This window comes from Coregonus clupeaformis, chromosome 30 (genome assembly GCF_020615455.1).
Source record: "Coregonus clupeaformis isolate EN_2021a chromosome 30, ASM2061545v1, whole genome shotgun sequence".
NCBI lineage: Eukaryota > Metazoa > Chordata > Actinopteri > Salmoniformes > Salmonidae > Coregonus > Coregonus clupeaformis.
In genome coordinates this window covers 4,535,673-4,561,926 of record NC_059221.1, presented here as the reverse complement: position 1 = coordinate 4,561,926, position 26,254 = coordinate 4,535,673, and the positions used below count along the sequence as shown (strand labels likewise).

Genomic DNA, 26,254 nt, shown 5'->3' with positions numbered 1-26,254 from the left:
TCATATTACATTCTTTCTACCTTCCAAGACTACCTAATATTTTGTGACAACAGATGCGTCCTCTCCTTCAGTGTTAAACTGCATGTAACTTTGTTCAGTCATTGATCTACAAGTCATTTTGCATGCCAAACCACCCCAGGCAATATCAGTAGCCTAGTCAAACTGTGCACTGTGCCCAGGTTGGCGTGCTGTCACCTTCAGCAGAGTCTGGAGATGTTGTGGAGAACGTTATGCTGCCTGCAACATCCTCCAGCATGACCGGTTTGGCGGTGGGTCAGTCATGGTGTGGGGTGGTATTTCTTTGGGGGGCCGCACAGCCCTCCATGTGCTTGCCAGAGGTAGCCTGACTGCCATTAGGTACCAAGATGAGATCCTCAGACCCCTTGTGAGACCATTTGCTGGTGCGGTTGGCCCTGGGTTCCTCCTAATGCAAGACAATGCTAGACCTCATGTGGTTGGAGTGTGTCAGCAGTTCCTGCAAGAGGAAGGCATTGATGCTATGGACTGGCCCGCCCGTTCCCCAGACCTGAATCCAATTGAGCACATCTGGGACATCATGTCTCGCTCCATCCACAAACGTCACGTTGCACCACAGACTGTCCAGGAGTTGGCGGATGCTTTAGTCCAGGTCTGGGAGGAGATCCCTCAGGAGACCATCCGCCACCTCATCAGGAGCATGCCCAGGCGTTGTAGGGAGGTCATACAGGCACGTGGAGGCCACACACACTACTGAGACTCATTTTGACTTGTTTTAAGGACATTACATCAAAGTTGGATCAGCCTGTAGTGTGGTATTCCACTTTAATTTTGAGGGTGACTCCAAATCCAGACCTTCATGGGTTGATAAATTTGATTTCCATTGATCATTTTTGTGTGATTTTGTTGTCAGCACATTCAACTATGTAAAGAAAAAAGTATTTAATAAGATTATTTCATTCATTCAGATCTAGGATGTGTTATTTTAGTGTTCCCTTTATTTTTTTAAGCAGTGTATATATGTGTATGTATGTGTATATATATATATATATATATATATATATATATATATATGCGAGAAAAAAACAAAACATATGGGGGATTGGAAGTGATGCAGACAATAACATTGATGGAAGTTACAATCTATCTGCAATATTAAAGCTGATCTACCCCCTAATTATTATTTTTATTTTTATATTTAAAAAAAGAAAAACAAAAAAAATTTAAGAACAAGTGAAGGAAACTAGGAAAGGGATATAGGAAAGGATAGGAGGAAATTGAGCTAGGAAAGGAGGAAAGGAAATGTAACCCCGCCGACACTCCACCTAGACTCTCCCTGAACCTATTCCCTCGTAAATCCCTCCACATCATTTTGATCTTTTAAATGTACTTCTTGTAAAAAAGACTCACTACTTATACACTGTATTTTAAACATTTGTATAGAAATCCATCTCAATAATATTCAGCTACTTTTCAGGCTGCCTTTGGGGAGTTTTGACACCAAGGGTTTCTATGGTTTTGATAGCATTTAGTGACTTTTCCCACTCAACTTTGCCGCAAACGAGAGCAGGAGAAGCTGTCTGTGCAACAGAAGTCAGGGTTGTCTAAGTGTTAACCATAACCTTATGGTTAGGGTTTAGGGGCAAGCTGAACGAGAGATTCACGGAAGATGGCGGAAGCGGATGATGAAGTGAAATCTGAATACAATGGCGGTAGAATCAATGAGAATTGGAGTATTGTTCAAAAGAATAGAAAACGGAGCGAAGTAGGGTACCGTGATGACAATGACCCTTCGTATCTAGTAGGAGTATGGTTTGTTAATAAGGAGCAGCTGAGCAGAGTACCAATCTTGAAGAAACCATTTGAGTTATCCAAACTGGTGGAGAGTGTGCTGGGTAAAGTGAAAGATGTGAGGATCACGAGAGGCGGGCTTGTTTAGATTTTTTTAGATTCTGCGGATCAGAAGGATAGTGCGTTGTGTCTTAATCAATTTGATAAATGTGTGTGTCGCTTCGGAACAGGGCACCCCTTAAGGGGGTTATATCTGGCGTTTCGTGGGAAGTTGGTTTGGAAGAGATAAAAAATATTACTAGAGTGATTGAAGCACGTCGGATGAATCGAGTGGTGAATGGGGAAAAAGTGAAGAGTTTATCTGTTCTTTTGTTTTTTGAAATTGAGTCTCTCCCTAATGAAGTGTGGTTAAGGTATATTAACTACAGAGTTAGAGCATTTATCCCAAGAACAATGCATTGTAAAGCTTTTGGTCATGTAGAAAGTGTTTGCATAATGGAGAAGCCAAGATGTGGAAAATATCATATGTGTTATAAAAGTATGAAAATGTATGCACTCACTAACTGTAAGTCGCTCTGGATAAGAGCGTCTGCTAAATGACTAAAATGTAAAATGTAAATAAAAGTGAAGAAAATGTGACATGTAATTGCGGTGGGAATCATGAAGCCACGTCTTCTGAATGCCCCACAAGGGTAAAGGAGAATGAGGTGGTCAAAGTCAGGGTTGTACAGAGCATTTCATTTTCAGAAGCTGTGAAAGGGTTGAGGGTTTGAATGTTACACCAGAAGAGTCCATGGTAGTGGATAGGCCTTCACTGCAGGCTGCAGGAGTTGTCTTACCAAGAGGATCCTGACAGTTAAAGGTTAAAAAGGTGGACTTTGTGGCCTTTATCGCAATGGTGATAAATGACACTGCCAAGGTGGAGAAAAGATCTAGGAAGATTGAAATCATTGTGATTGCAGCGGAGCGGTTCCTGGGGCTGAACGATTTCACAGCAAAGGATTTACATGGAATATTAACAAAAGCCGTACCATCTTCTCAGGTCCTAGAGCCTGATAAGGGAGATATGGAGAACTAAAAGAAGGAAGAAGTGGGAGTTTTGTTTGTTTTGGCAATGTACTATTTTAATTAGGGTGGATTGTTAGAATGACTATTAAGTATGGATTTATTTATTTTAATTTTATTTTTGGTTTCAAACCGTCCAGCTGGTGGCGGCAATACATATTTTAGATGTAGTCCGCCATAAAACCCACAGAAGAAGAATATGAAGTTAGGGTTTAGGGTATTAGGGTTTAGGGTATGGACGTCCCAAGGATCTCGGATTGCACTGAGCCAGCAACATATAGGCATAGAAGCACAGGGGGAGGGGTGTTCGGCTTGAGGGGGGAGAAAACGCTAGCTACGACGGAGACACAGCTGCTAGCTGTGTAGCAGTAAGGCAAATTAGTGTTGTAGCGACAAATCAAGGAGCCAATAGCAGATCTCACTGAAAAATATTTGGCAACACTGTTGAAAAGTTCATTCTGGGGACGGGACGGAGATAAATGAGCAGACCCACGTTGTAGCTGCTCACATAGCTGAGGCGAACCTGGGGGAATTGCTACATAGGAATTTGCGGAAGAATTGAGAGAAACAGGTAGGCTAACGGTAGCTATGCATTTGTTGTATTTTTTGTTTGCACTTTTGCCCAGGATAGCTAGCCAACCTTCTTTTTGTAGCGGATTTTTTTATTCTGTTCAGTGGCTAGCTAGCTAGCTAGTTCTTATTACGGTAAATTAGAGACATAAGTGTACAAGTATGTAAAGTATGATTTGCACATGTAAAATATGAATTGCACCTGTATAATACGTTTTGTAGTTGCAAAAAATATTTGCAAACTTCCTTTGAGAATAAATGCAACAACACTCGCAAGCAATTGTCCCTCAATGTTTTCGTCACTGAGCAAATTTCAGGTCTGCTGAGCACAAAGTTGAACGTTGTGAAAATTCTGTGAAACTTCCAGCCCGCGTTTACTGTGAACACTGAGGCTGTACCCGCTTTAATTTACAGTTTTAACAGTGGCCAAGTAGGCTACTGTGGCTATTTGATCATAATGTAGGCCTACCAGAGTGGCCTACCATAAAACAATGTAGAAAATGCATCCCATAACATTTGACAATGGCTGTTCAGCCTACAGTAGCAGCCAATGTGTGTCGTTCGATGGTCTACATTCCATAAGACTTGTGAAAAAAACATGCAGGACTTGACATTAACCTGTTTATCCACTTGTCCTTCAGACAAGGAGGTGACTGAATGTTGTTGTGGTGTTTGATGCAATAAATAAAATGCATTATTATTCCCATACCATTATTACAGAGAATCAGACACATTATGCCACCCTCAGTCTATTGGCTACTTAGCCTATTCAAGCCTGTCCCAAAATACAACACTGCCCCTTTTTAAGACAAAAAAAAAGCTCTTTACCTGACTGCATTTTCAAATATGTCTAGAAATGTACACGTGTTGTGCTCTTGTAGGAAGCAATCACTCCCCTATTGCTGACTACAAATGATCTATAACTGGGCTAACTCACTTACGCTCTGGATAAGAGCGTCTGCTAAATGACTAAAATGTAAATGTACTAGCAAAGGATATGAACTAAATGAGCCAGCAACATATAGGCATAGAAGCACAGGGGGAGGGGTGCACACATGGCTACATGCAGCTCTTTCTTTGATCTCAAAATGCATCTACTCAGGACCACAGCTGTAAACACAGTTCAGTTAAAAGTAAATGGCACAGATCCATATATGGCAATGGTCTATTTGCATATAGGCCTACTGCAGATGATTGGTTATGCCGGACTGGTCTGTGTAGAGTACGGGCTGAGTCGTTCCCAATATAATCGTACTACAATGCGTTCTGCCTACAACAAAATCTCTTGCATAGTTCGTTTTGTTTTGGTATGTTGCATTGAATGTGGCTAATATTGCGTTGATTCGATCAAAATTGCCGCAGTAAAGGGAACCGTTGATAGTGTTAACTAACGGAGAAAACTCTAGAAAGTTGCGTGAAGTTCAATCTTGTGCTTTTCTCCATGGGCTGATATTTCTTCTGTGCTCTGCAAGGCAGTCCCGGGGAGCTGCACAGCAGTCTGGGCTACTGGGCGCCCGCACGCAGCTTAGAGGGAACAGTGCTCGCAAGCACGTAACATGATGTGTGAATAAATACAACAACACTTGCAAACATTAAACTTGATATGTGAATAAATTCAATAAGATTTGCAAGCATGCAACTCAATTTCAGAATGAATGCAACTCATTTACTAAACTTAAGACTGGTGATTCTTCTGCGAATCAAAACTACATTTGCCGATGTCAAATCTGTTTTGGCACTAACTTAGCGACTAACCTGTGGTGAAAGTTTTGTAGTTGTAAAAAAGAATAATAAGCAAGCAGCAGATAACTTACATCAAATCTATGTACATTAATGGAAAAGTTGATTGTAGGCAGATTGTTGTGTTTTCTGGAACATAGTGGTCTATTAAGTCCATACTAGAATGGATTCAGAAAAGGAAGGACAACCCTTGATGCATTGGTTAAAGTTATTACTGAGGTGAACAAAGCTTTGGCAATGAAGGAAGTGATATCGATAGTATATTTTGACATTGAAAAAGCATATTATACAATGTTGCGGGAAGGTCTACTGATTTAAGTTGAATTGAATGGGTATTAGTGGGAGAATGTACAACTGGATTATGGATTTCTTGTTTGACTGAACCTTCCAGGTCAGGATGGGATCGGAGATATCAAGAGAATATGAGGTGGAAAATGGAACTCCACAAGGTAGTGCTATTAGTCCTATCTTATTCACGTGGAGGATTGATGATATCTTCTGGGATATCGGACAGGGTATAAGGGCGGCCTAATATGCAGAGGATGGTGCCATATGGAAGAGGGGAAGGAATATTCCTTATGTAATAAAGAAAATGCAAGGTGCTGTTGTAGCAGTAGAGGAATGGTCCTTATCATGGGGTCTCAAGTTACCTTTATCTAAATCTTGCCACATGTTGTTCGCTAACAAAAATATGAAGGAAGATGTGAGTCTTCGATAAAATGGAGAACAAATGGAAAGGGTAACAGAATTTAAGTATTTGGGTCTATGGTTTGATGAAAAGCTTACATGGAGAAGTTATATTACATGTATTGAGACTAAAGGTAAGAAAGTATAACATCTTATGAGGACAGTAGTTGGGCATGATTGGGGGGCAGATAGGCAATCTTTACTGAATATTTATCGTACTTTGATGAGATCGTCCATAGATTATGGGTGCTTTGTATATGGTTCTGCAGCTTTTACATCGCTGTTGCGCCTTGATAGGATGCAAGCGAGGGCACTCAGGATGTGCGATGGTGCATTTTAAAACTACACCGGTTGAGGCTTTACAAGTAGATACTGGGGAAATGGCACTATCCCTTAAACAAGTTAAGCTAGCCCTAGCATACTGGGCAAGACTGAAGTATAGTACGGTAGATCATCCTACTCTGACAGTATTGGAAGACTGCTGGGAATAATCAACGATATCAAAAGAGGGGTTTTGGCCCAGAGATTGGGAAAAGGGTTGATGAATATGGATTCGGGAACCTTGTTATAGGGCCATCTGTAGCAATAGGAAATGTGCCACCATGGTTATTGATCTTAGCCTGATCTAAGAAAATGGTGGTGTGAAGAAGATAATGTAGGAACAGTAGTGGATCAATATATTAGTAATCAGTTTTATTCTTTCCTTGATGTGTATACAGATGGTTCAAAGGAAAGACCGGAGCAGGTGTATTTATTCCCGAGTTCGTTGTTAATCTATGCTAGAGACTAACAAATTATTGATCTGTATATTCAACAGAAATGGTTGTGATAATTGTTGGATTGCAATGGATAGAGGTGCAACCAAGAAGAGTAGTAATATGTTCGGACTCTGCATCAGTTTCTGTAGTTTAAGATCTGGAAAGTCAGAACGTGAGGATTTATGGTTAAAAATAATGATGCTGTTGTTGGGCTTACAAAGAAATGGCATTTAAATTAAGTTCTCTTGGATTCCGGCGAATACTCGAGTTTATGGAAATTATATATTAGATATAATAGCAAAAAAAGCAGGTCTCTTCTTGTTATTGGTGTCCTTTAGTGGTGTTTTTTTTGCAGCAATTTCACCATGAACAGTTGATGTTGAGATGTGTCTGTGACTTGAACTCTGAAGAATTTATTTGGGCTTCAATTTCTGAGGCTTGTAACTCTAATGAACCTATCTTCTGCAGCAGAGGTAACTCTGGGTCTTCCATTCCTGTGGCGGTCCTCATGAGAGCCAGTTTTATCATAGCGCTTAAAAGTTCTTGAAATGTTCCGTATTGACTGACCTTCATGTCTTAAAGTAATGATGGACTGTCGTTTTTACCGAACTCTGACGTTCTGTCCTGCCGATGCATAGAAAAACCAGCTAGCTTTATATTATCCATGTGCTTGTTAGTGATAGCTGTTCTGATGTCCAGAAGCTATTTACGGTCATGGGAAACAAGGGCGGAAACTTTATGTCCAAAAAAAGTTACAATCAGCATTTATTCTCAAAAGAAGTTACATGTTTGCAAATACTTTTTGCAATTGCAAAACTGATTATACAGGTGCAACTCATATTTTAACATGTGCAAATCATACTTTACATTCTTGTACACTTATGTCTCTAAATTACGTTAATACATTCTGTTCAACAACAGCTAGCTAGCCAGCAGTGTATGCTGGCTAGCATGTCTTTCACGTTTTCACCAGGAATGCCCATTTTCGTGTGTGTGAGAGAGAGAGAGACCGAGAGAGAACTTCAGTTTAAGCCCACTCGTGACAGTTTGGGAGTCAAACACTTTTTTTTATCCTGCAGCAGCATGGTGAATAATGTGCAGAGAGTCGACGACACCTGGCGAACATGCACCAAAAGCGACTCGAGTGGCGCGAGCAACAGCGGCGGCGAGAGTTCCAAAGAGAGCTCTCGCTCCTCGACGCCTGTGCTGGATGCCGACAGCATGGACAGGCTACGGGACAAGATGCGCCGCCGGACAGAGTCGGGCGACCACTGGTTTTCCCTCGAGTTCTTCCCCCCTCGTACTGCCAGTGGGGCTGTCAACCTCGTTTCTAGGTCTGTAGCTAAAGCTCGTTTGGCGTTGGCTTGTTCTAGCTGGTAACTCAAAACGAGGTCAGAGTTTGAAATTAGCAGCTAACTAGCCAGCGGATACGACCCTCTTGCTTACAGCTGCGCTAGGATCGGACAGACTTCCTGTGTAGATTAAGACACAGCGGAGCCGGTGCGAGATATGTGTCGGAAAATGTACCTCAATACAGGGATGAGAAATGCTTTGTACTGCAGAATTGTCCCATTATCCCAACTGTTACACCGAGAAGATCGTACAACTGCTAGTTTTTTAGCAGTTGTTCAAAATTCTCTGTGTAACAGTTGGGATAATGGGACAATCTCGGAGTACAATGCATTTCTCATCCCTGTGTTGAGGTACGTTTTCCGAGACATATCTCGCACCGGCTCCACGTTGTCTTAATCTACACAGTAAGCCTGTCCGATCCTAGCACAGCTGTAAGCAAGCTGGTCGGATCTGCAGGCTTAGCTGCTAACTAACTACCTGCTTTTAGCAACACTAGTATTTACACACTAGCGTTGCTAGGAATTGGCTTGCAAAACAACTGAATAGTCCGCCGGAAGCCAGAAGTGAAACAAAATTCAATTTCAATTTACTCTGCCGATTGTGCGTAGGATTGGTCCTTATGCAGGGGGGAAATTGAGAAAAAACATCTAATAGAACACATATTAAACAGACTTTCCAAACGTGGGTCTGTTGTAGACCCACTTCCTCTCCGCTTACCTCATGCACGTGTGCCATACCTGCACAAAAAAAGCAAGGACTTGTGGGGGACCTTTGTTTTGACATGAGGTAAGCAGAGAGGATCAGACCTCGCTAAGGAGCTGCTGCATGCATCTACAACAGATCCACATTTGGAAATTCTAGTTAATTATATGTTCAATTACATAATTTTTTCTCAAATTCACCCATGCATAAGGACCATAGCTACGGACAATCGACAGTTGAAATAGAAATGTATTGAACTTCTGGCTTCCGACGGACTATTCGGTTTTTTTGCAAGCCAATTCCCAGCAACGCTAGTAACATATAAATACCAGAGTTGCTAAAAGCAGCTACTAACTAACCACATCTTCTCTCTCCCATTTTTACCATTCAGATTTGATCGCATGGGCTCTGGGGGGCCCCTGTTCATAGACATTACCTGGCATCCGGCGGGGGACCCAGGTTCGGACAAGGAGACCTCCTCCATGATGATCGCCAGCACAGCGGTCAACTACTGTGGCCTGGAGAGCATCCTGCACCTGACCTGCTGCAACCAGACCAAAGAGAAGATCACCGGGTACCTGAGCAAAGCCAAACGCCTTGGCCTGAAGAACATCATGGCTCTAAGAGGAGGTAGGGCCACTTTGAGTAGGGTGACGTTGCACAGATCTAAGGTCAGTTTTAATATCTTCCTCTTAACGGTTAAGGTTAGGATTTGGGGAAGGTGAGCTGATCCTAGCTCTTAGGGACAACGTCTACACAGAGCAGGGTTAGTCCATTGTGGGAGTGTTTGTGTGTGCTTCGGTATTGTATTACAATAGCCTGAGGGTCTGCCTGATATTTTTTAGAGTGAAGTTAATTCCTGTGCACATGCGCAGATGCACTGTGTGGGTGCTCGCAATTGCACCCTCTTGCATCGCTCTGACTCTGCAATGTCTTTGGTTTACAACTCCACGTTGCTGCCTCTTGCATCGCTCTAACTGCAAAATCTTTAGTTCACAACTTCACATTGCTGCTCGTGGTCATACAATCACAATTGCAGCCTCTTGTATCACTCTCACTGCAATATTTTTTTTGTTCACATTGTGGCTCGTGGTCAAATCATATCGTTGAGTCTCAGTTTCACCCTTATCCCGATTTTTCTCATTGAGGATAAGTATTTTTCAAGAGACGTGGCTAACTATACTGAGCATAAATATAAACGCAACATGTAAAGTGTTCATCCCATGTTTCATGAGGTGAAATAAAAGATCCCAGAAATGTTCTGTATGCACAAAAAGCTTATTTCGCCCAATTTGGGCACAAATTTGTTTACATCCCTGTTAGTGAGCATTTCTCATTTTCCAAGATAATCTATCCACGTGACAGGTTTGCCATATTAAGAAGCTGATTAAACAGCATGATCATTACACAGGTGAACCTTGTGCTGGGGACAATAAAAGGCCACTCTAAAATGTGCAGTTTAGTCATACAACACAATGCCACACGTCTCAAGTTTTGAGGGAGCGTGCAATTAGCATGCTGACTGTAGGAATGTCCACCAGAGCTGTTGCCAGAGAATTTAATGTCGTTTTAGAGAATTTAGCAGCACGTCCAACCGGCCTCACAACCGCAGACCACTCCAGCCCAGGACCTATATCTGGCTTATTCACCTGCGGGATCGTCTGAGACCAGCCACCCGGACTGCTGATGAAACTGGGTTTGCACAACCAAAGAATTTCTGCACAAACTGTCAAACTGTTTCAGGGAAGCTCGTCGTCCTCACCAGGGACTTGAACTGACTACAGTTCGGCATCGTAACCGACTTCAGTGGGTAATTGCTTACCTTCGATGGCCACTGGCATGCTGGAGAAGTGTGCTCTTCACAGATGAATCCCGGTTTTAACTGTACCGGGCAGATGGCAGACACGTATGGCGTTTTGTGGGCGAGAGGTTTGTTGATGTCAACGTTGTGAACAGAGTACCCCATGGTGGCGGTGGGTTTATGGTATGGGTAGGCATAAGCTACGGACAACGAACACAATAGCATTTTATCGATGGCAATTTGAATGCACAGAGATACCATGACGAGGCAAAGGGTGGTCACACCAGATACTGAATGGTTTTCTGATCCACGCCCCTACCTTTTTTTAAAGGTATCTGTGACCAACAGATGCATATCTGTATTCCCAGTCATGTGAAATCCATAGATTAGGGCCTAATGAATTTATTTCAATTGACTGATTTCACTGAACTGTAACTCAGTAAAATCGTTGAAATTGTTGCATGTTGCGTTTTATATTTTTGTTCAGTGTAGCTACGTCTCATTGTGACATTCCCATTGAACACCATGTTTTCCTGATCTCTTTATAGATCCCATGGGGGCTGACTGGGAAGTGGAAGAAGGGGGCTTCAACTACGCCACAGACTTGGTCAAACACATCCGCTGCGAGTTTGACGACTACTTTGACATCTGTGTAGCCGGTATGATTGAAGCAGAATTACTTTCTTTTCTTTTTTTACAAAGCTTCATCATATTGTCATTTTATAGTAATGATAACCTTTTATCAGGTCATTTGTGGAGGACTTTAAAGTAGGCTGTTGTACCTACTTACAGTGCATTCGGAAAGTATTCAGACCTCTTGACTTTTGCCACATTTTGTTTCGTTACAGCCTTATTCTAAAATGGGTTAAATAGTTTTTTCCCCTCATTAATCTACACACAATACCCCATAATGACAAAACGAAAACAAGGCACTTACCTTGATAGTAACGCACACATGTCCAAAGTTATTATTTGTAAGGAAAACATCAATGCAATAATGCGAGTGCCAGTCAGAAAATGTGCCAGATCGTGGAAGACTGCACAAATGTCTGCATACTTGATGTGCAGAAGAAATGGGGAAGTGCTCTCCTCAAAGAGGGACGTTTTGTCAGGCTCAGTAAAGCCTCAAACTTACATTGTCCGCAACAATGAAATGGGCTACTTCTATGTGAATTAATGAGGAGGCGGAACACACCTCAATTCAAACTGTGTTAGAAAATACAACTTGTTCGAAAATTATTTGAAATTGACAAGTTGAAACATAGCCTATAGATAATTAGCAGGCAGCGGGCCTTGGTTTGAGGGCAGCCTGGGTTAACTGTCCTGTTCCGTAACAATCACATTTTGGAACAGTGAGTGCATTCTGACATCACGTGCATAAAACAACTCATGCTGGGGCGACCGTTAGAGATATTTGGAACTCACGTGTGAAAAGGTTAAATTAGCAAAAATGTATAAAATACACATTCCGAAGGCACTGTATATGCTGTGAGCATTTTATCTCCCCAAAAGCCATTTAGTCCTTCAAGTTGTTTGTAAAATGTGACCTAAACACACACACTGCGCATTAAAACCCAATTATTGTGGCAGGCTACCCCACTGGCCACCCGGAGGCAGAGAGCTACGACGAGGACCTGAGACACCTGAAGGAGAAAGTGGATGCCGGAGCAGACTTCATCATCACGCAGCTCTTTTTCCGGGCCGACACCTTCCTCAAGTTTGTCAGGGACTGCAGGGCCATAGGGATCACCTGCCCCATCCTACCAGGCATCTTCCCTATCCAGGTACTAGGGCTGGGACGATGCCAGTATCGTGATACTCGTTAGTATCGTTGCAAGGAAACAACGTGAAGCGGATTTTACTTCTTTAAGAAAACAGGCTTAATGTTGGAAACAAACATTGTTGTTATGCAGAGTCACATTTAATTATTTTCCAAGCTATAGCACACTTTTTTACATAAAGCAGGTTTTTAAAGGACCAAAGAGTGAACTCTACTTCATGTTTTCATTTTTGCCATGGAAAAATATTGCGATACTGGTATCATCCCGGCCCTACCAGGTACTGTGGGACGTAGGCCTAAACTGGGCCATGGACTTGCGTGTGGGGTGGTGTGGTCAAAGACTACATTTGTCAAAGTTTGAAAGGGAGGGGTTGCGTGGGTGTACTTTCTAACACTTTCTTGGAATGGCATGTTCTAGGATGTGATGATAGCTAGCAACGTTGTAACAAATGACCAAGTACGTTCTGTGCAAAAACAAAACAAGACATTATATCGGACAAGGGGACATTTACCCATAAGGGGCAGTGTATGTTTTGGAGTGTCTGGTGGGAGGGGTTTGCTTAATTTTAACAGGCAAGCTCAATCAAGCACAGCTAAAGTATTTGAAATGATTTTCTAAAGTATTTTAAATAGTATTTGAACCTAGGTTTGACCAGTAGGATTTGTGTTTTGTCATTCCTCCTTTCCTCCAGGGCTACCAATCTCTAAGGCAGCTGGTCAAGCTGTCCAAGCTGGAGGTGCCCGAGGAGATCATGCGGGTCATCGAGCCCATCAAGGACAACGACGCAGCCATCCGCAACTACGGCATCGAGCAGACGGTGGGCATGTGCCGCGTGCTGCTGGAGAGCGGCGAGGTGCCGGGCCTCCATTTCTACACGCTGAACCGTGAGGTGGCCACCATGGAGGTGCTGCGGCAACTGGGCCTGTGGATCGAGGACCCCAGGTTGGTTGTCTAAGCCCGGACCACCCACCACACCATACCTGGGTCCAAAATAGGATTGTTTTTTCTTTCAAACACTTCAGGTTGTTTGCTTGATTTAGCTGGCCTAGTATTAAAATGTATAAAATGTAAGGTTACATGCGTAACCCCGGTTCTCTGATAATATGAGTGAGATGTATCACATATGGGGATTCGTTTAGGATCGCCTACTCGAATGAGGTGAGACCCTCACCTTTCTTAAAGGACGACTGCACTTCCTGCTTTGACCTCGTTTTAAATTTGGTTCATTAACAAATGCTAGCGGCCATGACTGAATTCAAACGTGAGTTGGTCGAGGTGTAGTTTGATGTGGTTGTCTCTTGTCTGTGTTAGCAGGTGGGAAGAGTTAGCAAAATTATTTAGCCAATTAGCTTCAGCCGGCTGGTGTGCGACATTGGCAAAATTGGTTTGACTTTGGATAGCCCATCTCCAGGGCTAGTTAGGGACCGTCAATAAATTACACGTAAATGAGACAATATTTTCATGTTGCACACCTTTTTATTTTCTCATTAAATGCTTTCAATATTTGTATATGCATTTCTACAATTTGTAATTGGTTTGAGGTTTTTAAGTCAATTTGGAGGAATTTTTACATATTGTCCCATGTACATTGTGTAATTTACAGATGGTCCCTAACTAGCCCCATTGGGATTCCAAAGTCAACCCAAATGTACCATTGCGATTGAGTCAAGTGCACCTGCTCTCCAAATTGATGATTACTTGTGTGCTGTGGGCAGGATTGAAACAAACCCAACCTTCATTTATGTTGTGATGCAGTCATAAAACTTGTCATAAAGCTCTGTTTTCGACGAGACTGACTTTATAACAATAATTATTCTATGTACACTTTGTAGTCAATTTTGACAGTATAATAAATGTTTCTGACTCATCGATGCAACATAAGATGTTTTCTAAAGGAGAAGTTGGTTTTTAGGAGCGGTTGCTCTTTAAAAGGAGCCACTCTCCCGCCTTCTGGTTATTCTCAAGCATGCTTCTCTTCCTCACACCCTTGCGAGCAGGGGAATGCGGTGATATATCTGTCATATTATCAGAGGACCGGGTTACGCAAGTAACCTTAAGTTCTCTTTCAAATACTAATTTCGATGTATCACATATGGGGATATGGCCAACTCCCGTATCGCAAAAACATGCTGTCCGAAGCCAGGGTAGGCCCGACATCAGCAACCCTCCGAGGTCCCGAGACTGAGAGTACGCACCAAGAAGGTGCAGAAACATAGCAAAGAGAGGTGAAGCCCAATACGTGGCTTATAAAATCTCAGTTCAATGAAGGACTATATATACAAAAGTATGATTCAAAAGATTTGGCTATTTCAGCCACACCCGTTGCTGACAGGTGTATAAAATCAAAACATTGGCAGTAGAATGGCCTTACTGAAGAGCTCAGTGACTTTCAACGTGTCAGTTCCAAACTGCCTCTGGAAGCAACATCAGCACAAGAACTGTTCATCTGGAGCTTCATGAAATGGGTTTCCATGGCCGAGCAGCCGCACACAAGCCTAAGATCACCATGCGCAATGCCAAGCGCCGGCTGGAGTTGTGTAAAGCTAGCCGCCATTGGACTCTGGAGCAGTGGAAACGTGTTCTCTGGAGTGATGAATCACACTTCACCATCTGGCAGTCCGACGGACAAATCTGGGTTTGGCAGATGCCAGGAGAAAGCTACCTGCCCCAATGCATAATGCCAACTGTAAAATTTGGTGGAGGAGGAACAATGGTCTGGGGCTGTTTTTAATGGTTTGGGCTAGGCCCCTTAGTTCCAGTGAAGGGAAATCTTAACGCTACAGCATACAATGACATTCTAGACGAACAGTTTGGGGAAGGCCCTTGCTTGTTTCAGCATGACAATGTCCCCATGGACAAAGCGAGGTCCATACAAAAATGGTTTGTCGAGATCGGTGTGGAAGAACTTGACTGGCCTGCACAGAGCGCTGACCTCAACCCCATCGAACACCTTTGGGATGAATTGGAACGCCGACTGCCATTATACATAAATATAATAGACCCCCTGATCCGGCAGGATGTAGTCGAAGAGGAAAAGTGGGGCCCCACCCACTTCTGAAGGGTGGTTGCCCAATGAGCGAAGAGCATGACACACTTCCCTTACTACAATCCAAGTCGATGTGCACTGTGTGTACTGGACAACGACAGGGTCGCCCTTCAGGGGAAGGCGACAGATGAAAAGCCACAGGCTCCAAGGTGCGACAATGGAAAAAAGTTGACCTGGGCCAAAGATGGGGGGGGTTAGGTCATTAACCCTTTACACTCGTGGGAATTGGCCTATATGGATAGGGCTACATTGAAATGTTTCTTAAGGAAGAAATATGGAATGCATAACCATGGAAGCGATTACAAGGGAACAGTTTAGAGATTATGGGAAATTATTAGAATAAAGGTAATGACAGTTCTACATCTGCATTGCTTGCTGTTTGGGGTTTTAGGCTGGGTTTCTATATAGCAATAAATGTGATTGAAATTTGAGTCACCTGACATGACTGAATCCAAACATTACACTGTTGATTGTGTATTTTACATTTACTGTACTTTTTGCCGCATTTGTTGCTAACCAAAATCTGAAAATACTCTGGATACATTCAGTAACATGATAATAATATTTTTGGAAAATCTGGGGTAGGTGCAACATAAGACAAATTACAAGGGTTTGAGTGAGAGTCTAACACTTGTAGTTGTTTTGTTTGGAACACAGACCTGCATCCCCGTCTTTACACAGTTACTGTTGTTTTTTTACGCAATCCACAAATGGTCAATTATGAATCGCAATCTGGGTCAGGTTTGCATAATTTGAAAGCTTGTTCTATTGCCAACATGACTAGCTAAATTATAAAATACGATCTTACAGTGTTAGGCTTTCACAAGGCAATTCAGAGAAGCAGATCATAATTTTGGTTTGCATAGAATAGTCATGACTGACTGCATTCAGATGCGTGGTCCGCATCAGATTTTCTTCACAATACAACAGGCTCATTCTGTTCAGGACAACCCAGGGTATAACGCCATATCATCTTGTACATCAAACATAGTGATCATTAACGTTGACACTATATATTACATACGTTTTATGATATGGAAATGTGAAATGCACATTTGGACTCACAGGTGTTAGGCTTGCTTGTATGACATCAGAGGTATTTATTATAATCCTCAACGTCTCATCTTTCAAAATACATAGAGTCCTTATAATTTACAGCATTTCCCTAACTCAGAGAACCAAAAATGTGCTAAAGTTGCCCAGTTAGCTGGAGGGATGGGGGCAACTTATTGTCACGCGTGGCGCTCAAGTTCAGAACGTCTGTCAGTCAAAACCCATACAGCGCTGTGAAGCGGAGAGCCTGAGCTCTGACGTCATGTATGGCATGTTACTGTACAGCCACTGCGTTCCAATTTAGGTGCTTATCAGTGTCCAAATCTGCCATTTTCAACCCTTATACGGATATGAGTGTTAAGGGCTAACCTGAATAAAACCTTGGACTGACTGCTGGTAGAGCACAGTCCACACATACGCTTAGGGATGCCAAGGGCAGTAGCAAAGTGAAAGATGGAGGAATATTACATATTCACGCTTTCTGCGGCTAGTAGCTGCTATGAAAAGGATTTCAAGCACAATAGACACGTACCAGGACAAGCTAAAGGCTTAGAGACTGGGCGTAACGGCCCCCCTTAGAGACGACACAACAATTATGGGTAAACTGTATCACTGTCCGGTCCATGGCAGGCTGAGAAAGTGACTTAAAGGGGAACTGCACCCGCTGATTTTGCCTTGTTTTGTGGCTCCTCAAGAAATGCTGGCGCCATGACAGAAGCCAAATGTCTGGACTTCATCGCATCATCTTACAAGTCTCCATGTGCTGGCTCCATACATGTTTCTGTGAACACATACACAAATAGTCACTTTTCCATTACCAATGGCAGTTAGGATAGGTAATATCTGACACACAAACAGGTACTGTGTTGAAGTTTCAACAGGTCAGACTAAACCTACCTAATTCTGTTCTCCCCATCTGTTGGTGAGCAGGCAAGAGGTGAGGCTGGAGGTGAGGTCTTTGCCAGAGCCCCATTGATGGGCATAGCAGCATAGATCAGCTCCTGGCCCCTCATCAAAGATACTGGTCGGTCACACACAAACACACATTCACACAAAGCACTGATTACATTATCAATAGTGGTTATGATTAGCCTGGTGGAACCAACCTAATCGCTGCGTTCACCTTTATATTTCACTTCAGATATCATTAAATGTGAAGTGAAATAGAATGGTGAACACATCGATCAGGCTGGTTCCACCAGGCTAGGTTATGCCCTGGACATTATATACATCTAAGAAGTAGAAAATAAGCAACAAATAATGTCTCAATTGGGTTATCAAAGTAATGAAGTGGGTTACCTTCTGTATTTGTACAAATGATGAGTCTGAAGGTTGAAGGTTGCTGGCTGGATACTTGCCAACATGTCTGCATGATGCTGATGAGTGCCCCCTTGCTGGTCTTCTCTATGCTGTATGTTCGGCTGCAAACTAGACATCTCTCGTACAACTGCAGCAGGCAATCTTATGAGGTGTTGTTGACTGGGAGGGTCTCTGACAGGGTTATATAATAGATAGCCAAGTGGTAAATGTACATTTTGTTCTAAAGAAAGGACAAAGCTTTTTGGCTAATGCACTTCACAACCAAAATGACTCTTAGTTGTATCTACTTGGCTGGGGAATTAGCCTACTAGTTTATCGAGCCAGGTATTTTTTTAATACAACTTTTCACAAGTTACCTGTCGTTGTTGATGAAGCCATATGTGTTATCAGGGCAGTAACTTGGTCACTAGACCTCATGATGGCGTGTCCTTTTCATAGGAGTCGAGGGAGACTGGCAACAACTGAGGAGGTGTCACAAGGATACTTGTGTCGCATGACACACTTTTATTCTGAGGTCTTGCCTGACAAGCTGTGAAAATAGCAAGTGAACAGCGAATGAAATGATTTTTAGAGGTTGCTAAACCATTGCAATAACATTGCTGGACATGTTATGATACCCACCTTTGCTCCTTCTGGTAGGTCCCGGCATCCGTTCATGACCAGGGGATCAGTCTGTGTCAAATGTATACTTTGTCAATGATTGTCATCATCCCTCAATTAAACGTACACTGAACAAAAATATAAACGCAATATCAAATCAAACAATTGTCACATGCGCCGAATACAACCTTACCGTGAAATGCTTACTAACAAGCCCTTAACCAACAATGCAGTTCAAGAAATAGTTATGAAAATATTTACTGAATAAAATAAAGTAAACAATTAAATAAAGTAACACAATAACATAACAATACCGAGGCTATATACAAGGGGTACCGGTACCAAGTCAATGTGCGGGTGTACAGGTTAGTCAAGGTAATTTGTACATGTAGGTAGGGGTAAAGTAACTATGCATAGATAATAAACAGCGAGTAGCAGTTTAGGGGGAGGGGGAGGGGGGTTCAATGTAAATAGTCCTGGTGGCCATTTTATTAATTGTTCAGCAGTCTTATGGCTTGGGGGTAGAAGCTGTTAAGGAGCCTTTTGGACCTAGACTTGGCGCTCAGGTACCGCTTGCCGTGCGGTAGCAGAGAGAACAGTCTATGACTTGGGTGACTGGAGTCTTTGACAATTTTTTGGGCCTTCCTCTGACACCACCTAGTATATAGGTCCTGGATGGCAGGAAGCTTGGCCCCAGTGATGTACTGGGCCATACGCACTACCCTCTGTAGCGCCTTAAGGTCGGATGCCAAGCAGTTGCCATACCGGTCAGGATGCTCTCGAGGGTGCAGCTGTATAACTTTTTTAAGGATCTGGGGACCCATGCCAAATCTTTTCAGTCTCCTGAGGGGGAAAAGGTGTTGTCGTGCCCTCTTCACGACTGTCTTTGTGTGTTTGGACCGTAATAGTTTGTTGGTGATGTGGACACCAAGGAACTTCAAACTCTCGACCCGCGCCACTACAGCCCTGTCGATGTGAATGGGGGCGTATTCAGCCCTCTTTTTCCTGTACTCCACGATCAGCTCCTTTGTCTTGCTCATGTTGAGGGAGAGGTTGTAGTCCTGGCACCACACTGCCAGGTCTCTGACCTCCCTATAGGCTGTCTCATCATTGTCGGTGATCAGGCCTACCACTGTTGTGTCGTCAGCAAACTTAATGATGGTTTTGGAGTCGTGCTTGGCCACGCAGTCGTGGGTGAACAGGGAATACAGGAGGGGACTAAGCACGCACCCCTGAGGGGCCCCCGTGTTGAGGATCAGCGTGGCAGATGTGTTGTTGCCTAACCTTACCACCTGGGGGGCGGCCCGTCAGGAAGTCCAGGATCCAGTTGCAGAGGGTGGTGTTTAGTCCCAGGGTCCTTAGCTTAGTGATGAGATTTGTGGGCACTATGGTGTTGAACGCTGAGCTGTAGTCAATTAACTGCATTCTCACATAGGTGTTCCTTTTGTCCAGGTGGGAAAGGGCAGTGTGGAGTGCGATTGATACAACAATTTCAAAGATATTACTGAGTCAATTGAAAAAAAATCATTTGGCCCTAATCTACGGATTTAACATGACTGGGAATACAGATAGGCATCTGTTGGTCACAGATACCTTACAAGAAAGGTTGTCCCACTCCTCTTCAATGGCTGTGCGAAGTTGCTCGATATTGTCGGGAACTGGAACGTCGATCCAGAGCATCCTAAACATGGTCAATGGGTGACATGTCTGGTGAGTATGCAGGCCATGGAAGAACTGGGACATTTTCAGCTTCCAGGAATTGTGTACAGATCATTGCGACATGGGGCAGTGCATTATCATGCTGAAACATGAGGTGATGGCGGCGGATGAATGGCACGACAATGAGCCTCAGGATCTTATCACGGTATCTCTGTGCATTAAAATTGCCATCGATAAAATGCTATTGTGTTCGTTAGCCGTAGCTTATGCCTGCCCATACCATAACCCCACCGCCACCATGGGGCACTCTGTTCACAATGTTGACATCAGCAAACCGCTCGCCCACACGACACCATACACACTGTCTGCCATCTGCCCGGTACAGTTGAAACTGGGATTCATCCGTGAAGAGCACACTTCTCCAGCATGCCAGTGGCCATCGAAGGTGAGCATTTGCCCACTGAAGTCGGTTACGACGCCAAACTGCAGTCAGGTCAAGACCCTGGTGAGGATGATGAGCACGCAGATGAGCTTCCCTTAGACGGTTTCTGACAGTTTGTGCAGAAATTAGACGATTGTGCAAACCCACAGTTTCATCAGCTGTCTGGGTGGCTGGTGTCAGACGATCCTGGACAGCTATGCTCCATTTTCTCGTGTGAGCACAGTCTCTAAAGTGAGCTTCTGCTCAGAGAATAGGGTTTTGTATCAATGCAGCCCTGCCTTTCCACTGCTGCGAAAACTCTGCTACTCCTTCCCCTTTCAAACGTTAAACCCAAAGAGAGAGGGTAGGGCAGAGAGCCGTAGGCCCTGCACACTATGCTCCTCAGCTGCCAGGGCTGCGCCCTAGGTTGGCTGACCCTTCTTACCTCCCTTAGGAAGGTTAGATGGGTGGATCCTTGCTGCAGCGTAAGACCCCTTTACTACAGGTTTCGCCTGGTTCAGGAGCCTGAGTCTTGGCAGGCTGCTGTGTCACTGGGGACCTCAGTCCCCCAAGGCCAGCTGGTTGCCTCCTCCCAGCTGTGATGCTGGGGAAAGATGCAAGAACCAACTTCCTGCCACGGGGCCCGGGTCTGTGGGGAAAGCAGAAGTTGAAGGCTTTGCCTTATCTCTTGCGCATGTCATACTTCTGCTGCATGGCAGGGACAGTGGGCCCGAACAACTCCTTGGGTGTCACTGGGGCTTCCAAGCTGTAGTATAAGCTTAGCCAAAGCGCCATTCCTCCCTCCACCGCAAGGCTCAAGGTACGACCACAGCCTTGGACGGCACCACGGGAGGCACAGAGGTTCAGGTCTGTAATCATACAGATCTCCTTCCAAGCATCTGAGTCTAGGGTGTTCGAGTCCAGTTGCTTCCCCACCTCCAGTAACTCAGCCTGATACTCCAACAATAAGGAGGTTGAGAACGGAGGCAGTAAAGCGCTCCACCTTCCAATGGAGTGAGGCGCTGGCGTCGTTCGTAACGCCGTGAGGGGCTGAGGTAGTAAACCAGTGATGGCTCCACTGTGGGAGGGTTGCCAAAATTCCTCCCATATTGTGCATATCCAGGCTAGGGGTACCCCTAGCAAGAATCTTTGGGATGGGACTCTCTTCCCCTTGTATAGGTCCCTTGACGGGCCCTGAGCCCCTATAGGAGATGGCCACTCAATGCCGAGTCTGGCCGCGGCCCGCTTGCAGACATGAAGGAGCCCAAACTCCACTAGAGGAAAGGCAGCTCCACCGCTCTCGGGGCCTGAGAGGGTGGGAGAACGGGGTCGTCAGTCCCCATCTTCTGAGCAATCTCGGGGATATCCGTTGTCCCCTGACTTGCTACACCATCAGACAGCGAGGGGAGGGAATCGAGGCTATCTGTGACCTCTCCCCAACTGGGCTTGGTTGCAGAGAGCTGACCCTCTGGTGTCGCTGTTTGCTTGGAGGCAAGAGGGGCTATCGAGATAGAAGCATGTTTAAGCCACTTCAGACCTGCCCTCGTCACCAGTCTGTAGTGCTTGCAGGACTCCGGGTCCTCGAGCGCCTCTTGGGGATGTCCCTTACCCAAGCAATTGATGCATAGAGGGCAATCATGGACCCACAAGCACATGAACCTGGGTTAGGCTCGTCCCGGGACGGGGAAGCAGTGGACATTGTAAGGAACAAGGCTTGCTAGGGGGACCGAGCAGCGTCTGTTGTAGGAACAAAGTGTAAAAAGCGTACTAAGCTAGCTAGTTAGAAGCCTTGCGACTAACAGCTAGCAATAATGAGCTTCGTAGAACCCTATAGCCGTGAGACTAGTGGGGCGTTAGCTAGCCAGCAGCTACCTCGTGGTGAAGGGTTGGGGCTTTAGCTAGCTAGCAGCTACCTTGTGGTGAAGGTGCGCCGTGGCTAGCTCAATGCTGGCTGAAGGAAACAACCTGGTGGCAGAGTTAACCTTCAGATAGAGTGCTCCCGTAAACAATGGTGCCATGAGGCAGAGATGGTCGGTCTAGTTAACAGAACGGGTGAACGTAGGTTAAACTACACGAGAGAAGTGAGATGACAATGCTACCGTGTTTCAGGATGGTATGCTAGTATGCTAGTGAGGATAGCTTGCCTCTCAGTGAGCTAGCCAAGTTAGCCTCGCAGGGTGGACTAACTGAGTCTCAAAAGCTAGCCGTGAAGCTAGCTACCAACGGAGACTGAGAAGTAGAAAAATAATTTCTATATGAAAATAATACCTTAGTACTCAACCTCTCGACAGGGTCTGAAGACCTTTCGCGCGGCAGCGATATGGTTCACTTGTGTTAAGCAGGAAAACAGGTATACAGTCGATATGAGGAGAGCTAGAGTAGTATTGCTCTTCGGGAGGAAGAGATGCGAGAATAACCAGAGGGCAGAGAGTGGCTCCTTTTTAAGGAAGGTGAGGGTTTCACCTCATTCACCACTATACCTGTCTGTCTCCAACATATACTTTTGATAGGTACTTCCGAGAGTATATGTGATACATCGAAACAAGTATTTTAAATAGACCCAAATGGGCATACTGTGTAAGGTTTAATTGTCTATTGCACAATAATCAGATTCAATTTGATTGGTACATGCACTCTCTGTCCTGGAACGCTTAATAAAACCAAACAAACCACTTCACATGAAATCTAACTGCCTATGTATTAGAATGGAATAGCTGCTGTCACACCCATTTCTACTAGAACTGATGCCTTCTGGTTGTCTTCTTTGGTTGCCAGGCGGCCACTCCCCTGGGCGGTGAGCGCTCACCCCAAACGCAAAGTGGAGGACGTGCGGCCCATCTTCTGGGCCTCCAGACCCAAGAGCTACATCTACAGAACACAGGACTGGGACGACTTCCCCAATGGACGATGGTGAGCAAGCAACACACTGGACGAGCTTCTAGAGAAATCACCTTGCACCTTGGCTAGTTTGTGGCTAGACAGTATGTTACATTTCCAATGTTTTTGTAACTGTCATTGGCCTAAGAGTTAAGGTATGTTTGTTCTCTCAACCTATTCTGTGACTTTTCCATGTGAATAAGTACTGTATAATCAGTGAACAGGCAATGTTCCCAGGACTTATCATATTGGCTCTGTGTTATTTCAGGGGCAACTCGTCGTCTCCGGCCTTTGGCGAACTCAACGATTACTACCTGTTCTACCTGAAGAGTAAGTCGTCCAAGGACTCCCTGCTGAAGATGTGGGGCGAGGAGCTGACCAATGAGCAGAGCGTCTACGAGGTTTTCACCAGCTACATCAAAGCCCAGCCCAACCGTGCCGGACACAAGGTGACGCCTGGCCCTAGACACTTCAGACTGAAATGTTTCAGTCAGCTTTCTTCCGTTTGGAGCCTCATGAATTCGACCCACGTGGCCATTATGACTACCACTTAAAACAAAAGCCTAAACCCTTGACTTCCGCTTTGCTCAACTGACATCAATGATCGCCTGTGATCTCCTAGGTGATGTGTCTGCCGTGGAACGACGAGCCGCTGGCCCCGGAGACCAACTTGCTGATGGACGAGCTGGACAAGGTGAACCGCCGGGGGGTCCTCACCATCAACTCCCAGCCCAGCATCAACGGCAAGCCCTCCGACGACCCCATCGTGGGCTGGGGCCCACCGGGGGGCTACGTCTTCCAGAAGGTAAAGTTAGGCCTCCGTGGTTTGGTCGTGGGGATTACCAATTATAAGCCTTATTATAAGATTATAAAACATGATAAAGGCTCATACATACTTTATAACACGTTATAAATCATTATACTGCACCTGCAGGCTTAAAGTAAAGTTTTACCAAAATAATTATAGAAAGAAGGTAGGCCTACTAAAGTGAGGGGGGATTTACACATTTGAATTTATAACACAATTTAGACACACAAAGTCATTCAAATGATCAAGGATTAAAGTAAGGTAAAATAACTGGTTTAGCAAAATGAAGGCTGTCCCCTTTTCTTTGTCACGATGTTGAGAGTAGGGTGATTCACAATCTTTCCTAGAAATGAAGAAGAGTGAATAAATGGAAGGTTTCTCAAACTTAGTAACATTTATTGTATTACATGCATACTCATCATGTAATGACATGAACCTAATGCTTTGCCACGTTTGCAAATCCAACAGGCCTATCTGGAGTTTTTCACCTCGAGTGAAAACGTCACGGTTCTCCTCAAAGTGCTGAAGAAGTACGAACCTCGCGTCAACTACCACATCGTCAATGTTCATGTAAGTTCTCAACTACATATATTAGCCTACATCTGCACTTATTTTGTGAATTGAAACGGATTGTTAGATTGATCTACTGGTCGATTGTTTCTATTTACAGGGTCAGAATACGACGAACGCCCATGACATGCAACCCAACGCTGTGACGTGGGGCATCTTCCCCGGCAGGGAGATTGTCCAGCCCACGGTGGTGGATCCAGTCAGCTTCATGTACTGGAAGGTAAGGTGAAAGGTCATCTCATTAACCTACTGGCCCCTTCCAGGAACATTACCCCCTATGCACTTGTGTAGATATAAGAGGACTGGATAGGTGTAAGCAATTTGGCGAAATCACCTATCAGAGGGAATGATGGAGTGTGCTAGGGGTTGTTTCTGGTTCTGGACAGTGCCCTTGACTCGGATGAGTTTGTGAAATGGTTGTCATTAGTTCTCTACAAACATTTTCTGAGATTTTAGTTGAGTATGGAATTTTTAACCCTCTACATCGTCTCTTTGAGCTGGAGCGTTTGGAAAGTCCCATGGCACAAAAACCTCCCATGAAGCCTTTTCAATTAATCCTTTTCAAAACCATTATTTTGTGTGGAACTGATAAAGCTTCCTGATAAAGTTTTATCAGCACTGTAAAGATAAATCGATGGCAAAACACTTGAAATTCCCACCTTTCTGAAACATGTAGAGTTAATTGTTTTCGCCTTCTTTTAATAGGACGAGGCCTTTGCCCTGTGGATTGAGCAGTGGGCCAAGCTGTACGAGGACGAGTCGCCGTCGCGCATGATCATCAAGTACATCCACGACAACTACTTCCTAGTCAACCTGGTGGACAACGACTTCCCATTGGACAACTGCCTGTGGCAGGTCATCGACGACATGTTCGAGCTGCTTGACAACCCCCCAGAGGAGCAACCCACGGAGCAACCTGCAGAGCAGCCCGCCGAGGAGTCACCCGTGGAAATCAACCCGCAAAGTAACTGTGGCGACAGCCAGACTGACTGACTTTTTTTCTTTTTCTCCCCGGTGCTGCTATCAAGAACTTTTCATTCGAAACTAACACCACAAAGTACTTAACTGGAGTATTATACTATACAAATATAATCACTACATGAAACAATTTAATAGATTTTACTGTATCTTATGCCTGCTCATACCATAACCCCACCGCCACCATGGGGCACTCTGTTCACAACGTTGACATCAGCAAACCGCTGGCCCACACGATGCCATACACGTGGTCTGCGGTTGTGAGGCCGGTTGGACGTACTGCCAAATTTTCTAAAACAACGTTGGAGGCTGCTTATGGTAGAGAAATTAACATTTAATTCTCTGGCAACGGCTCTGGTGGACATTCCTGCAGTCAGCATGCCAATTTCACGCTCCCTTAAAACTTGAGACATCTGTGGCATTGTGTTGTGTGACAAAACTGCACATTTTTGATTGGCTTTTTATTGTCCCCAGCACAAGGTGCACCTGTGTAATGATCATGCTGTTTAATCAGCTTCTTAATATGCCAAACCTGTCAGGTGAATGAATTATCTTGGCAAAGGAGAAATGCTCACTAACAGGGATGAAATCAAATGTGTGCACAACATTTGAGAGAAATAAGCTTTTGTGCTTATTGAACATTTCTGGGATCTTTTATTTCAGCTCATGAAACATGGGACTAACACTTTACATGTTTA

At 44.3% G+C, this 26,254-nt stretch overlaps 1 protein-coding gene across 2 annotated transcripts; it reads left to right on the top strand.

The window, feature by feature from the left end:
* The first annotated feature begins 3,105 nt into the window (after positions 1 to 3,105).
* LOC121545939 (methylenetetrahydrofolate reductase-like) lies at positions 3,106 to 25,784 on the top strand. 2 transcript variants are annotated; one of them, XM_041856871.2, is made up of 12 exons: positions 3,106 to 3,403; positions 7,670 to 7,921; positions 9,034 to 9,272; positions 10,992 to 11,102; positions 12,034 to 12,227; positions 12,916 to 13,166; positions 23,099 to 23,233; positions 23,469 to 23,649; positions 23,823 to 24,005; positions 24,477 to 24,578; positions 24,679 to 24,798; positions 25,284 to 25,784. In XM_041856871.2, the coding sequence occupies exons 2-12, from the start codon at positions 7,671 to 7,673 to the stop codon at positions 25,569 to 25,571; spliced, it is 2,055 nt and encodes a 684-aa protein (XP_041712805.1). In that variant the 5' UTR covers positions 3,106 to 3,403; position 7,670; the 3' UTR covers positions 25,572 to 25,784. The 2 variants fall into 2 exon arrangements, with proteins under 2 accessions (XP_041712805.1, XP_045065346.1); XM_045209411.1 differs by having other exon boundaries at positions 7,667 to 7,921.
* The last annotated feature ends 470 nt before the right edge of the window (positions 25,785 to 26,254 follow it).

Coding starts and splice junctions, on each gene's coding strand:
- LOC121545939 (XM_041856871.2), top strand. CDS start 7,671: ATGGTGAATAATGTGCAGAGAGTCGACGACACCTGGCGAACATGCACC. Junction 23,234..23,468: donor GACTTCCCCAATGGACGATG/GTGAGCAAGCAA, acceptor GTGTTATTTCAG/GGGCAACTCGTCGTCTCCGG. Junction 24,006..24,476: donor GGGGCTACGTCTTCCAGAAG/GTAAAGTTAGGC, acceptor CAAATCCAACAG/GCCTATCTGGAGTTTTTCAC.